Here is a 16,084-nt window from a genome sequence, read left to right as displayed (position 1 = left end):
AAAACCTAGATGTCCTCTTCAGTTGGTGCATAAGAAAATCCTAAAAATGCATCTGAGGCACTGGAGCTGCTGGCTGCTAGGTCAGGCGTGTGGGTGATGGAGGTGGAGATGGCTTCTTGGGTGAACTCCGGGTCAAAGTGTCGCAGATCAGCTGGACCAGCCTAAGCCAAGGAACAGAGATCATCGTCATTTCCAGTGAGCAGACCCCAACCAGCCGCTTGTGTTCAGACAGTATAAACTCAGCTGCTCTTCCAAAAGGGTCACCACCACTGCATTTGCAGTTTCTAACCTGCACTTCAGCATCCCTCAGTGTCACCATAGGACACCTGGAGAGGATTCCTTTTGTACCACTATATAACAGACAACAGCAGAAATACCCACTTACCACATTGGGGTTAAACGGAGGAGTAATCCTCTTGTGGTACAAGTCATCCCAGTTTATTGGGCTGAAGAATACATGGTTCTTTATCTCAAGCTGCACAGAAAGTGATAGGGAAAGAGTCACTCTTCTGCCAACCCTCCTTTTCCACCACCTGCCAGATGGTTTCATAGCATTAAGTGGTTGAAGCAAGGCTTGGAGCTACCACGTATCCATGTAGGGGTTATGTGGAAAATCCTTAATACAGGAGTGTCATGGTCCAGTAATCCCTTGAAGGGAGATGACACTATCTCATTGGTGTCCTAGCTTGCCACCACCCCTTTCCCTTTGGAAATCCAAGTCAACCCCATAGGCCCCTTTTAGAGGATAGCAGAGACATCAAACTGCATGGAAAGCATTTTCCAAGGCAGTGCTGTTATCATGAAAGAAAGGCTCAGAGTAGAAAGGTGTCCTATCCATCCTCCCTCCTGATCGTAATGGAGGCCACCTACGAAGTCTGTCTTGGCACCCAGCCTCCTCTTCTGGTCCTTGTGGAGAAGTCCCTGGAGAATGTCACAAGCCGCTACAGTCTTGCTTCCTTGGATTTGGAGTGGCTTGTGAAGAATGTTGTCATACATCTGAGACACATCCCGGCTGTAAAAAGGAGGCTAATTTGAAAGAGAGGAGAAGCAGCCTGGTAAAACATGAGCTACCAAAGGGAACCACACATCACAGGTCAAAATGAGTCCTGTAGTGAGTAGTGAAGGAGACCTACCATATCTCTGTTCAAAAAGGCAATGGCATTGTTGAACCAGGTCATCGAATTCAGGATTCAGTTGTCTGCATCAGGTGCCGTGTGAACACCAGACCAACCTCACACCACAACTTTTGAAAATCAATTCCCCACTGTGTAAATTAAAGACAGACAGCTTCCAAACTTACCAGTCCAAACAGCATCTCATAGAGGACAGCTCCCAGGCACCACCAGTCTACTGTCCTGTCATACGGCTGCTTCTTTAGCACCTCAGGAGCCAAGTACTGTGAAGAGTCAGAAGCAAATATTTGGGTCAAATTATAAGGGCAAAGCCTTTGCCCTTGTAAGTACCCAAACCTGGCTGCAGTTCAAGCCAAGCAAATGCATTAGGAAGAACAGAAACGCAGTTCCTACTAGACTCTCCGCTTGCTTCAGAGCAGTGGGTTTGAAAGATACCCACCCAAACCCCCAAAGTGTTTTCTTCTGGGCTACAAAAGGTTCTCTTCCTATAGAGGACTTGTACAAGGATTTGCAATCCACCACAACTCAGCCAGCAAACCTGTCCTGCACTGACATATTACACCTCCAAGAGCCTCCTGTGATTTTGAGAAATCTGCATTTTTCAGTCCCAGTAAGTCCACCCAAGGCAGCAAAACTACCAATAACCACCACCAAGAAGCAACGGGCAAGAACTCAAGCAGCCCGCAGAACAAGCAGTACATCAAGGCTGGTCTCGCAGAGGATTATCTCTGCATACTATCAGGCTCCCTGTCTAGGGCAGGAAAAAAAACAACACACCAAAAAAAAAAAACCAACTACAAAACAAAGCTCAAACATTTCTGCTTGGTTCGTGCTGTACTATTGCACAACTGAGTCTCCATTACAAGCTGAGGGCCACCACCAGGAAATTCTGCCTGCTTCTACTGAGCTGAAATACTGAAAAGTATCCCGTTTACAGACCCTTCTTCAAGCTACCTGAGGAAGGGCAGCAGGACCAGGTCTATTACCTGGGCCACAGTGCTACCAAAACTCCTCATCTCAGGAAAAAGCAGGAAAAAAGCCCTCAAGAAGCCAAATTTGAGATAGGTTTTTCTAAAACCTATTTGAGGTGCATTGGAGAAAAAGGCATTTCCTCCCCTGTGAGCGGTGTTCACATTCCTGAGTAGAGCCTGGTCCTCTCTTTTGGTGTTTCACAGGGTGTTTTGCAGCTCCTGCACACCAAGGACATGCAGAAGGGCATAGCAAGGTCCTGTGTGTCAGTACCAGCAGGCTCCAGGGTGTCAGAGCAGGTAAACAGCTTGCTCACAGGCTTGCTCATGGGTTCCCAGGGTCAAGGTTGTCTCCACAGCCACCTGGAGCAGCTCCAGTTTCACAAAGCTGGCCATTTCACAGTGCAGGGTTCCCTGCCCCTGTCAACACAGCGAGTTTGAAGTACTAATCAGCTGTTGCAGGTAAAACTGCCTCTGCTGAGTAGGACTTATCCAAACTCCAGCTAGTTAGTTGTCCAAGCCGATGACCTCAAAGAGCCCAAGATGGTCTAATTCACAGAGCCTGTGTTTTGAGATGCTGAGCACCCATGCAAGTCTGAGACCCACAGCAGCGGGCCTCTGGAGGCTTTCTGCCCCCAGGTCATAGCGAAACCCCCGCACATGCTGTACCTCGGGAGTGCCACAAAAGGTAGAGGTTGTCTCCTCTTGCTCCATTCCTTCCTTGCAGAGTCCAAAGTCTGTCAATACTATGTGTCCCTAGAAGAAGGGAGAGAAGTTTCAGCTTTGCCCACTCTTTCTAGAAAGGAGACAGGATTTCCAAGCATTGGCCTTCACATTGCGTCTCATGTATGTTTTAGTTCCCCACTGCTCACCTGCTTCCCCTCCCTCACCTTCTGGACATCCTATAGTATAAGTACAGGAGCCTATAGAGAAAGTAGAATCTAGATCTAGTTTTTTCATAATTTTTTTTTTTTAAAGTTTGTCTACAACTGCATAGCGTTGAAGGGATCCAGCACTGCTGTGCTTTGCCACTGGTTTATCCCAGAGCCAGTGTATGATTTTATAAGGTGGTCACCCACCAGAATAGCAGCAGTGACTTGCTCTTAACGCCCCTGATCCCTGTCCATAAGCCAGGTCCCAACTCTTGGGAGGGAGCTGAGAGGTCTCCCAAGGGTGCAGCTCTGCTGAGGGCAGGCTCACTCTCTCTTGCAGGATCTGCACAGAAATGCAGTGGTGCGTACATACAGAACCCAGGCAATGAAGTAAGCTATAGCCCAGCTGGCAGAACCATAGCCCTCTCTTTATGGTCCTGATGCTTTTAAAGCCAGAAGGAAAGCAGTACAAGCTGTGAATATACCTGGCAATCCAGGAGGATGTTCTCAGGTTTTAAGTCCCTGCAAGACAAAGAGTGCTGTTTGAGCAGATTTGGCCAGATATTTAGAAGAGCCGGATCTGAAACAGCATCAGGTAAGAACAGGAGCTGACAAAAAAACTTCCCAATCCAGTTCACTGAGACTTTCCCAAAGTGCATATTCCCATCACCGTTGGGTATCAACATATGCAAATGCAGAAAGACTTCTGTCATTCCAGGTCAGGTTGGACAGGGCTCTGGGGGTTGGACTTTGGCTCTGATTGAGCCAAAGATGCCCCTGCTCATGGCAGAGGGGTTGGACTAGATGGCCTTTAAAAGTCCCTTCCACCCCAAACTATTCTGTGATTCCATGAAGTGTTAATGCAGGAAAATGCAGGTTATCTAAGCATAAATTGCTACTGAGAGACAGTTTCCTACTTATTGAGCTAGGTTTATTTTAGATCTTTACGCTTAACCCTTTTTTTTTTCTCCTTCCCATTGTCAGGTTGGGAGTATTTATTGCCCATCAGGTCCCATGGAGAGAGCACCCCTCTTGCAGGATACATGCCAGCAGTGCACTGTCTTATTTTGGGTAGGAGATTCTTCAGCTACTCCAGTCCTGCATTTTACAGGTCCCCAGTGAAGCTCTTTTCCTCCTCAGCACCACACACAGCCTGGCTGGGCAGACTTGGTGCCCCTGCTGTCCCCAGAAAGGAAATGTGCCTTACCTGTAAATGATGTTTAAAGAATGCAGGTACCCAATTGCACTAGCGACTTCTGCAGCATAGAATCGGGCCCGGGGCTCACGGAAACAGCGCTCCCTTTGCAAGTGGAAGAAGAGCTACAAGCAGATCATAAGGGTGATCAGTTTTTTTAGAGAAGAAGTGAAGGACATCAAGAACAAGCCTGAAAGCCAGCTGCTCAAGTGAAAACTGACGTGCAGCAAATAGCACATGAACAGCACCAAATAAGTCCAAACGCCTTTCTAGAAATTGCTTCATTTGTCCTCTTATATTACCATCCAGCCACGAGAAGTGGTACATGCAGAGAGATGAACCCTCTAAGGTCCCCAATATGAATTCTATTTGGGCAAGATATCCATGTTAACAGTGTCTCCCAGCCAGTTTCAGAGAGCACAGAAAGAGACAACTGGAAAAAGGTAAACTTCTACAGGACAGAAAAAGAAATTTAGCGTACTGCAATGGCATCATCCAGGCACTAGACCAGGATCCAGAGCTGGCCCACAAGTGGGTTTTGCCTAAAGCTCACCAACATCAATATTTCCCATATTCTCCATAGGATTTTAAAAGGCCCCTAATGCATGCTTAGCATCCTTGCCCTGGGAATCATCTTCCTTAGGTCGTAGCCAGCAAGATGTTCTCTCTCCTGTAAATTGAGTGAAGATGCCACCTACTCCTGAATGGTCCTTCCCAGCAGTCAAAGCAACATCCTACTTCTGCATCATTGTCTTCTGACACGAAACGGTTTTACACAATAAAGCAACATATTTGGGAAGGACCAATTAGAGGATTAAAATAAAGCCTGTAAGCACACTCACCTCTCCTCCATTTACATAGTCAAGCACAAAGTAAAGCTTCTCCGAGGTCTGGAAGGAGTAATGGAGTCCCACAAGGAAGGGGTGCTTGACATTTTTCAGGAGCACGTTGCGCTCTGCCATGATGTGGTTTTGCTATCAAAAAGCAAGCAAGATGTTAGAGTTTCAGGCAAGGGTCCTGTCCAGTCTGCCATAGGGCTCACTGCTGTTTTGGAAAGAGGTGGAAGCCCCAGAAGGTCATCTCCAGCCCCAGAAAGAGAACCCACCACCTCCTGTCAGACCTGATTCATCTCCGTTCTTCTCTGTGTTCCTGTGGCACAGAAAAATCTAACACATGAGCTGCCTACGTGAATGCCAGCCACAGGATACCTCGACTGCATTACCAGGTTTGGTCATACACTGACCACCATTTGCAGAAGTGGCCAAGGAGAGCAGACATACCTCCTTTTTCTTTAGGATGGTTTTCTTATGCAAGACTTTCACAGCATAAAAAGTTCCATCGCACTTGCGTTTGGCCAGGAGAACCTGCAACAGAAAGTCCCAGTCACAGGTTTGAGTCTCTCACCTTCTGCTCCTTACCGTCACCACCCTGAGCACAAAACACCTCACACTTCTTTCCTTAGAGGTTGCAGGACAGCTCAAATTAAGAATGGACTACGAAAACTCTATCTCAAGTCTCATCTGGTCTCAGTCCTACTCAGGCCAAACTCCTCAGGAGATTTGCAAGCAAAGGACATAGCTAGAAAATCCTTCAGCAAGGAAGTCTTTCCAAGCTGCTTCTAAAGAGCTACAGCCCACCTGTACAAATCCACTTACTTTTCCAAAGCTTCCTTTGCCAATAACCTTCAGGAAGTCAAAGTCTGTTGGCTTGGCACTGTTGGGCAAGAATGAAGCAAGTTAATGTTTCTGGGAGAGAAACATGCAACAGCAACATTACCGTCAAAGCAGTGGTCCTTCTTGGAAGCACGAGTGTTTGTGAAAGGGATTAAAGGGCACCGGACGGGTGACCCTCGCTCCCAGCTGTCAGCGAGTGAGGGATTAGCACTGTGTATGTCAGTGCACCCAGCAGAGGATGAGCAGTCCCATAGCAACCCACCCGCTGAACACAGTGGCGGGTGAAAGCCCCTCCTGGGACCTTTACAGGGAACTCAGTTTATCCCTATTTCTAGAGAGAAAGGTAGTCAGGGAGCCAGCAATGATGAGGAAGATCTTCCTTCACTGCCTCTCAAGAGAGCTGGGACAAGAGACTGCAGACATGATCAGGAGAGAATGATTATAACAGGGACCAGCCATAACAATGCATTGATGATATTCATGGTATTAAAGGCCAAAGAATTTAGTTGTTAGGACTTTTGCAGACACCACCCATGTGAGACACAGGGAGCAACTGCATTCCTCTGCCAGATCTCTCACTGAAAGCTCTGGCTCACATCCTACCTGGCTTTTGCAGGGAGCTTACTTTGGATTAGCAGAAGGTCCAAGGTTGATGTTGTCACTTGGTGTTGGAAGCTAGGGAGGATAACAATAACATTAGTCACAAGGGCCTCGCTGCAGGTTGTGCTTTCCCTTCCTCAGTGCAGCATCACTCGCACAGAGCCACTGATGATAAACACCCATCAGCAAAAGAGAGAGTGGATGCTTTGGCAAGCTTTTAAGTGATGGGGAAAGGGAGAACACAGCTATTCACTAAAGCAATGTCGTACCCAAGCTGGAGGCTGTACTGAGCTAGAGTCTGTGCTGAAATCCTCATCCAATACTTGCACAAAGAAAAAGAGTGCTAAGCAACTGCTTGGCTCCTGACTCAAGCTTTCAATACCTGCTATGCTGCCACAGAAAAAAGGCAGTGTGGCTCCGTTGCTCACCGCAGCACCAAGACAACAAGGCGCTCCCCCCAGCCTGAACTCAACAAGAAGCCCTGTGCACAGCTCAGAGAGAGGAGCACTCCTGCAACAGGACATCAGCTTATCTCCAGACCCTGCAGCCCCCTGCCCACTCCCATTAAGCCCAAAAACTGCCAAGTCTGAAGCCTTGGATGCAGCCATATGCACACCCAGCACCACAGAGCTGCAGTCTCCCTATGTATACATCCATATATATACATTCTTCCTCCTGTTCCTGCCCAGAATCATCCCCTCCCCAGACTCTGGGAGCATTGTGCCTTGTCCAAAAGGCTATATAGGGTCTATCCGCTCACCCACAGGGACAAGGCAGCAGTAAGACTCCTATCAAGCTAATGCAGGCTCTCCTCCTTGTCTTTCTCTTACAGGCACCCACCCCTCTCTTCATCCCAATGGTGAGGACTTGCTGGCTCAGAGCCATGATCTCACCTGGCTGCTTTTGTCTGGGCTCCGGGAACGATCCATTAAAAAAGCAACTCGTTCAGCACTTGGGAAAAGAAGAGCAAGCCAGTGTTGGAAACAAAATCCAAGAGAGAAAGATCTTCACACCATTAACCTGCCAGGGACGAGCGCAGACCCCAGGACATGCTCCCCTCCATCACAGGAGACCTCAGCTGAGTTCTCCAGCTACCCATTGGTAGCTCTGCTGCTCCCAAGGAGGGGCGGGGGCACACTGATGGAGATGGCAGGGAAAGGTTCCTGGGTGCACAAGCATATTTAATGCTACAAGTAGCCCTTGATTCGCAATGGCAGCAACTGGTTAAGGTGCTGACATGTGAAGATCAGCACAGCCCCAGCAGCCACACAGCATCAGGGCCAGACGAGGTTGCAGCCCTCCTGGCCATGGCCAGATACAGCCCCCACCCCACCACACAGGGATGCTGCTGCCCCCAGCCCTGCAAGCCAACAAGTGTCCCCACAGGGCAGCCAGGAAGGTCCAGCTGGGTCCCAGCACACGTGCCATCCAGGCTGGCAGCACTTAGAGGTTACTTCCCCAGGGCAGACCAAGGCAGGTTGGGGCTTTTGACACTTGCAGGGAAGAGGGGCTGGCCGTGGCAGCTAGGGAAGGCTCAGTGAGCAGTGGCATTAAAGCACAGGGCTCTCATCTACCCAGTGCAGCTGGGGCTGGAGAAGTTGGGCTTGAACACTTGTTGGTTCAGACCCATCCTGCTTGAACATCACTGGGGAGGGACAGGTCCTGCCACCCCAGGGGTTCCTCCCCCTGGTTTTAAGGGTTCCCTCCACACTCCTTGCAAAAGCTGGGATTAAATAGCTAACAGAAGAAAAAAGAGCTCTGTCCCCTTCTCCCCTTCTCCAGAGCACTCTGACCATCCCCCCTCAGCCCCACCAAGCTCTCATACACCGCAGGGAGGCTCTGAAGGCTCCTGTCCTGCTCAGCCACCCTCTGCCCTGCCCTTCCAAAAAGGGCGCCTGAAGATCCCAACAGCCTCCCCCAGACCTCACCTGCGGGTGCTCCCCCTCTCCGTCCCCACACGCCACCAGGCAGAGACCCACGGCCATCCCAGAGCCCCCCTGCTCCCCAGCCGAGCTGACCATGGCAGAAGATGCTGGGCGGCAGCGGATGCTGGCAGCTGTCCCCAGGGACTGCCCACATCTGGCTGGTGCCAGCCAGCTCCATTCACCACCGAGCCAGCCCGGGGGTTATCAGACTGAGCTTTTAAAGGGCTCTCATCCCACGAGGAGCCTTTCGTACTCACTACGAGCAGAGTCGGGAGCCAGAGGCCTTGATGGTTTGTCCTATCCTCTCACGGCCGTGCCTGATGAGTTCTGCGAGGAAAGTTGGAGCACCAATGCCGATTAGCTGGCGGCGTGATCACAAGCACACAGAGGCACATTTGTTCTTCACTGACCTTGCTCTTCTCTCCACAGCTGCCCTCCTCCCCCTTCCACCCATATACCAAAATAACCAGGAAATTATAGGAACCAGGACAGCTCCCCTCCCAGCCCTGCCAGCAGCCCTCAATAGCTCACAGGACAGGGAGAAGTCCCACAAAACAGACACCCCCTCCCATGGCAGAGGGGACTCAGGCTAAAGCATCACCACCAAGCCTCCCTGAGCCACCCCTGGGTCCCCAGGAGGGACGAGAGGAGAGTGCTCACAAGGACGATGTTGTACTGGGATACGTCATGCACTTGGCACATCCCCTGCCCCTTTCATTCAGGACTCTGCCAGTAATTAGGGACATGAATGAAACCTTTCAGGGCCCTGCAGGAGGTGAGCCAGCACACACACGTCGCAGCAAGTAAGTGACTTGCCCAAGGACATGCAGCCAGTGCCAGAAGCTGGGATTCCCACCGAGGAGCATCCCTGCTGCTCAGCCGTGCAGGCAGTTGCCACCACCCATCATCATCATCAGCTCTCCCCTGAGCCTGCTGCTCCCAGCACAGGGCGAGCAAGAGAAGAGCCTGAGAAGCGCAACCTGTATGGAGGAGCTCCTTGTTTTGCTTTGGAGCAGATAACAAAAATATTCCAAGACTTGGTTTTACTCCCTGGCTCAGCCCTAGTTTTGCAACTGGAAGAGAATGAATCAAAACATTCACAGAAACCTATGCACACACCAAAAAGATGCCGTTGTAGACACAAGCAAGTTTTCGTCCTGGAATAGCTCTTCTACAGACCAAGCACTTGGCAGCACTAGCTGCCAAAGCCCATCTCCCAATGCAAGGGGTTTGTAGGACAAATTTTGAGGTAAACACAAGCCCATTTACAGAGCCCTTCCCGCAGGATCTGCCAGATGGAGGGACCTGTACACTCCATAGAGCCACTGAACCACCAGCAGCTCTGGGACCCACGGACAGATTTGATGAGGAGCCGAAAACCAGGCTGTGGGTTTAAAGTCTCTGAATGGACAGGGAGGAGAAAGCAAGAATTTAAAGAAAAACCCACAAGCCATTCAGTGAGTGAGCTTACAACATCAGGCTCATCTGAGACCCTGACCTGGTCTGGTACTTTTCCCTCCAGCAGGCAGGAGAACTTGTCCCAGCAGGCACCCACCAGTTAGGGACAGTGTGCGGGCAGGACCCAGATGGATCAATCCCCATCTCCTCCCACTGGGCATAGTCCTCATTCCCCTGACAGTCTGGCTCTCCCCGTCTCACCAAGGTCTATTGAAGGTCATCCAACGCCTGCCTAGGGGCTGTGTCTGTCCCACAGGCTGCTCAACAGACCAGCCAATATCACCGTCACAGCAGAGGGACCTGCCCTCCAAATCTGAACCCCTAACAAGCTTGGGTTTGGCCCCAGGGTCAGCTTGCTGCCACAGACACTGTTCTCATCCCACACAGGGTGGGATTGTTTTCAGGGGAAAACAAGAGATTTCCTTCAGGCACAGGTGGGCATGTCACAGCTTGGGCATCTCGAGGAGCATGGGAGCAAGCCTCAGAAACACATCTGTCCGGATTGGGGTACTTGCTGGCAGTACAGGGGCAGGACAAATTCCTGGCTTGCTCTGAGGGGCTTGGACAAGGCTGCTTTAGCAAGGTCTCCACAACTGCAGTGAGGCAGGAGCATCGCTGCCAGGCAAAGCTTCCAGGGCCACAGCCTGGCAGCCCCTTCATGCTTCCCTCCACCAGCTCCATTCAGCTCTACTGCTTCTTTGCTGCAAGTGAAGCCACTCAACAAGTCTCTGCTGACCAAGGGCAGCATTTTCCAACAAAGCTATTTCATTCAATGTACTTGCTCTAAGGCAAGACTCTTTCTGCGCTTAAATACCACACACATTTTTGGGATATGTATATCCCCGTCCCCTATCACTTTCTCTTCAGGCGCAGAGCCGCCTTCTCCAGTCTGAGTCCACCTTCAAAGCCAGGTTAGTTTCTAGTTTAAATCTCCTGAGCAGCCAAACAGACTTTTCCTTATCACTAACAAACCCTACTCCCCCTAAAGCACAAAGATTTCCTGAGCGCACACACACACTGAACAACAGAATCAGAAGTAGGTCACAAAAATACGCTGGAATCCTTGGTTAGACATGCCCGGCTGCATCCCCCCTTATGCCTGCTGGGGCAGCAGGGATGCTCCAAGGCCACAGAGAGCATCAGCAAGCAAACCTAAGAGTTTCCTGATCTGATGTGACTATTACACACCAGCAACAAACCACCGCACCCCACAGCCCCCTCATCAAAAACCATTTTCACCCCAACGCCCAGAGCAGAGGCATCCCCCAGGCAGCAGGCACCTGCTCACACAACGTAAAGCTGCTACTTACAAGTTGGAGCCGTTACTGCCGCTAAACCTCCCCCTACCACACATCCCTCCGTAACATACGTTTTCTTCCCAGCACAGCACAAGCAGCTTCCTCTTCCTCCACCAGTTCTGCCAGCGGTGACCCACATTCCCATGCTAGCCCAGCGTTATTTGCTACAAACACATTACTAATGCAACGCGTACCTTGCACGGAGCGGCAACCTCATAGACTCGTCATCTGCGAGCTGCCTCCCACCCTCTTCCCTGATGTCACGGCTCTCGGCATCATTTCCTACCTAACCTAGATTGCAAACCCCTCCGAGCAAGTGCCTCATCCTCTCCCGCTCTGGGAAGGGCTGGTTGCCAGCATGGAGAGGCCAGGAGGCCTGGCAGGCTGTCACCGGGACAGCAGGAGATGCTTTGGAAGAAGCCCGGGGTTTGGAGGAGCAAGGTTGAGAGAGGGGCAGTGGAGGCAGCCCCTCACCCAGCAGAGGGGCTGCACGCAGCATAAGGGGGAGATGCCCCAGTTTCAGCTCCGAGAAGGAGCACAGGGGGAGGTGGGAAGGAGGATTCCTGCAAACACATACTTTTACTGGCAAGAAAAAAAGCTGCCCAAGCTTTTCCCCTGCTACAGATCTAAGAGATAGCTCCAGGCCAGTGCTGAGCTCCACTTTCACTCCTATTGAGACACTACAGGAAGCCCAGGAAGAGGTTAGGAAATACTTTAAAGGACTTCTTCACTTGAGGAAGCTTTTTTAGCTGTCCTTTGCAGAACTCCTGGCTTGTCCAATTTTCTCTTGAAGATCCTTTCCCGTGCACCCCAGGGACACTGCAAACCAGAGCAGGAACCCAGCCAAGCAGCCTTGAGCAAGCTAGAGCCCACAGACAACCAACCTTCCATACTTTAGAGAAAAGCTACATGCAGAGCTAGGAAAAAAAAAAGCCAAACCAGTAGGTGGCTAAATCTTGCAGCATTTTGCAAAAACCAGTCCCATGAAAATAGAGAGCAAAGCATCAAACACACCTGGGAGCACATCTACCAGCAGAGACTGGGTCCTGAAGCAGGGGAAGCAGTTCACAGCCAGCGAGCACAGACACCCCTCGTTCCTCACACTTCCCATCCTCACACCAGCCCACCCTGCCAGACCAGAAGCCCGAGGCTCTCTCCTAAAACTCAGAGGGGAATGGGTTTCTTTCCTGCAGCAGTTCATTTAGCCCATGAACACAAACAACCCCCTCCCACCTGCTCAGGGTGATCACGCCACTGCTCCTGGCTCACTGCAGCCCTTTAAAGAGAGCAGGAAAAGCTCATCAGCTGCAAAAGAATGAAGAGACACCACCCAAGGAGTGATAAATTAGGTGGGGGTGATGGTTTTGGATGAGGAGGGAGGGGTGCAGATGGTGAGTGGGAGCCAATTACATCCTGGCCAGCATCTCAGGTACTCAGAACAATTTTTTACACCTGGTAAGAAGGTGCAAATTTGTCCACTGTCCTGTGGTTTGGAGGAAGGTCAAAACTGTCATTTGGTTCAGGTCAAACCCAGCAGAAGCTGCTTCTTCCAGCATTCTTCACCGCCCTGGGAAGGCTGCAGCCCAGGGCAGACAGACCGGCGCTTTGCAGCAGCATTAAATGCAAACATAAACACGTGCGGAGGGGGAAACCTGGTGTCAGAGGCATGCAGTGATTTGAGAGAACAGAGACTAAGCTCTGAGCAAAAGGAGACATTAGAGAAGGGCTGGTGTCTTCTCTCTCTCTTCATTAAAAAGAAAACATTCTCTTTTTGCTTCCACTGTCGTTTCCTATAAAATCTCCCGTGTGCGGCTGCAGCAGGAGAAAATCCAGCTTCCCTGGGGGAGCAGAGGGGCTGGTTACTGTGGGACAGGTCCCTAATCCCAGACTACACCTACCAGGAGGAAAATATCTGAAACATCCAATGTGCTCATTGCCACGTGTAAGGAGAGAGGCGAAAGCAGCGTGTTGCTTGAAATATTGTTCTCTCTCAGGTCAAAGCCTGAATTTTCTGCTCAGCCAACATTCTCAAGCTATTAGCATTGTCAGCTTTTAAAAGTATCTCCTATTGTGCTTTTATTTTCTCTGGTTTTGTTTCAACTTGCATTGAAATGGTCAAGTTTCAGAATAGTTTCAGCAGCTAACTTACATTTTCAAATCAATATCTTCTGCTTTTGTTTCTTTCAATAACAACCTTGGTATTATGTACAAAATCTACTTGATTTTATTTTCCACAGAAAGGCATCTTTAATTAAAACCCATTTTCTATCCAAAGAAGAGAAAGCAGAAGGATCCTGGAAGGGAAAATTTTTACCAGCTAGAATACATAAAATCTCTACTCTGGAGCATGGCCAGTGGTGATAATGGTTACTGATGGACAAAGCAATGGCTGGGTTGATTTTGCCCATCCTGCCCACTCCGTCTGTAAGGGTTGCTGGCACACACGGGCTGTGCACGCTGGCTGTAACTCAGGGCCAGCCATGTGATGGGAAACTACTGCCCCTCATGTCCACAGCCACCTCCTGGGCCACCCGTGAGTCCCCCAGGAGCTGGGCTCCGGTGCAGCCCGTGCTGGAAGGGGTGACCCCCACTGGAGCCACCTGGCAGGCGTGCAATGGGGCTCTCTCCTCTGCCAGTTGCTCTGCAACCCAATGCTGGCAGGAGACCTCCACAGGGAAGCCTCCTCCATGCCCTCACTGTCCCCGGGGGAGTTAGTGACACCGTACCAGCCAGGAGCATTACCCTTCGTCTTCCCCAGGGCGGTGGAGGTGGGCTCCATCCAGGCCACGTACATAAAGCCAGCCGAAATAGTCCCCTCTCCTTACAGCTGGGGCAGCCACAGGCACTGGGCGTCCTCGGGAAGCAGAGCACGCAGAGCCCCAATGTTTCTCCAGCTGCAAAGGTGAAGGGCAGAGGAGTAAGAGGAGAAATAAGCCCTCAGGTGCAGCGCTGGCTGCCCGCCAGCTGGGCACAGCTCCAGGACACGAGGCTGGCTCCCTGAACCTCGTCTGGCCAGCACCCACCCGGCACTCGGTCTGGTGGAGATCATCGGGGTGCTCTGCAACCCCTCCGGTGTCCCTCTCTTTGCACTTCCCTGGAAAGTGCTCTGGGACTGGCAGATGGAGGGCACTGGAAGAGAGCTGGGTGGTACTGGTTGGCTGTTTGCATTCTGTACAACAGAAGAAATTTACCCTACAACTGTTAAATTCACAGATTTCTGCTCCTGGGAAATGATTTTGTTGTTTGATGCTTTTGAGGAGCTGAGACCCAATTCATCCTCCCTGTGCCCAGGGTGACTGCCCTGGCACCAGTGTCTCTCTGGCACATGAGAAGGCACTCCCTGGAAGCACATGGGACACAAGGACCACCAGTAAATCCCCAGCATTGGGCAGGTCCTCACCTGGGGATTCAACATCGGATGCCTGGGGCAGCTGCAGAGGGCTTTGCCCAGGAGAGCCCCATGACTCTCCCCGGAGAGGTGACCTGGGCAAGCGGTTGTCCCCATGATGGAGGATATGAGTGAGACAGGTAGATGTGAGCAGGGTCAGCCTCCCGTGTGCTTCCCACCCAGGCAACTCTTCCCATGTGCAAGAGGTGAGACTTTTCCCCTTGCCCATGGCCAGCAGCAGCCTGCGGCAGTGGTGCCCCTTGCCCACCACAGGACACATTAGTGTCACGTTGCAGGGGCTGCTGGATGTGGGAGCGCTCACAAGGCACATAGGTTATATAGGCACACAGGTACCCATTCCTACAGGTACTGCAGGACATGGCCATGCACCCCTTACACCAGACTGGGCTTGGCCCGTTCCACTGCCCAGCACCAACATGCTCCAAAATTAAACAGTTCTAGTAAAGCCAGAGGCCAGCTTGTGTCCGTGTTGGGTTTTGCCAGCATTGCTGTCTTTTTCAGTGCAGGGGTGGTGTTTCCTTACCCTCCAGAGAGCACATCTATGCCAGGAAAACCTCTGGCTGGACCTGGGTCCGGAGGTGCTGAGCAGCTCTCAGGTGATTTAACCCCTTCTGGGCAAAATCAGGCAAAGCGGGAACAAGCCCTGGCCACAGAAAGAAAAGCCCTGGCCATTTTTTTCAGCTGCGCTCGCACAGCTCAGAGCCTCCAGACATGGTCTGTGCTTGGAGAAGTTTTCCCTCTGCCCCAAGGGAGGAAAGCTGCCTTCACTTCCCCAAGCCCTATAAAGGGCCAAGGGCTGCGTGGACCCTCGAGCTGCGGCGGCTGAGCCTGGTCCCTCTCTGGCCAATACCAGTCACCCTGGGGAAGCCACATTTGCAGCTTCTCCAGGGCTGGACAACAGGTCCAGCCTGTTGCCTCTACATGCAGAGAAGTGTATAATATTTTATATGCTATGCATATATGCTATTTTATAGGAAAAAATGCACTATCTTAATCTCCTAGCAATATCCATAACCATAACCATAAAAGTGTCACTGAAGAGGAACCGCACAGTCCTGAGCAAACGGAATTGCAGGGAAGGGTCCAGATAAGATTAAAACAAATATTTCTCTAGAGGGCACACAGCAAGTTTCCATCGACCGGCAGTGAAAGGTGACCTGAAACGTTTGGCTACTCAGTTATCTCTGTTGGGTAAGGAACGGGATAGGGATAGGATACGATAGGATAGAATATTCTTTAGAAGGTGAGAGCCTATTTCTTTATCTTAAGAGGATTCAAGAAAGATTTAATAAACTTTTGGTGACCAGTGGGGTTCTATAAAATAGATTATTTCCCCCCCCTCTCTATTTCTTTTAGCTTCAAAAAGCCAGAGCTCTGCCTCAGGCATTGCCCTTGATTTTGCCAAGGAGTCCCACATGGGTGCTGGGAAGTTTCCCATGTTTTAGTGAAAGGAGCCAAGAGGAGGGCGCTGGGGATCAGGTTTTTATTCTGAAGGCCAGCTAAAGTGGGTGTGAGCAACTCTTGCAACTTTCTGTGCCTCCTTTTCTACAAAT

At 50.8% G+C, this 16,084-nt stretch overlaps 1 protein-coding gene across 2 annotated transcripts; it reads right to left on the bottom strand.

Moving 5' to 3' along the window:
- Positions 1–5: 5 nt before the first annotated feature.
- On the bottom strand, positions 6–13,916 carry SGK2 (serum/glucocorticoid regulated kinase 2). Of its 2 annotated transcripts, none has more exons than XM_074157709.1 (14): positions 13,865–13,916; positions 8,624–8,693; positions 7,335–7,392; positions 6,467–6,516; positions 5,824–5,881; positions 5,449–5,532; positions 5,011–5,142; positions 4,181–4,293; positions 3,459–3,495; positions 2,771–2,857; positions 1,301–1,396; positions 871–1,026; positions 386–475; positions 6–161 (listed from the first exon to the last, which is right to left on the bottom strand). In XM_074157709.1, the coding sequence occupies exons 1-14, from the start codon at positions 13,914–13,916 to the stop codon at positions 6–8; spliced, it is 1,239 nt and encodes a 412-aa protein (XP_074013810.1). The 2 variants fall into 2 exon arrangements, with proteins under 2 accessions (XP_074013810.1, XP_074013809.1); XM_074157708.1 differs by lacking the exon at positions 13,865–13,916 and adding an exon at positions 12,137–12,323.
- Between the last annotated feature and the right edge of the window lie 2,168 nt (positions 13,917–16,084).

Source organism: Numenius arquata, chromosome 12 (genome assembly GCF_964106895.1).
Source record: "Numenius arquata chromosome 12, bNumArq3.hap1.1, whole genome shotgun sequence".
NCBI lineage: Eukaryota > Metazoa > Chordata > Aves > Charadriiformes > Scolopacidae > Numenius > Numenius arquata.
Note: the sequence above shows the minus strand (reverse complement) of the source record. Positions and strands in the feature narration are given on the sequence as shown.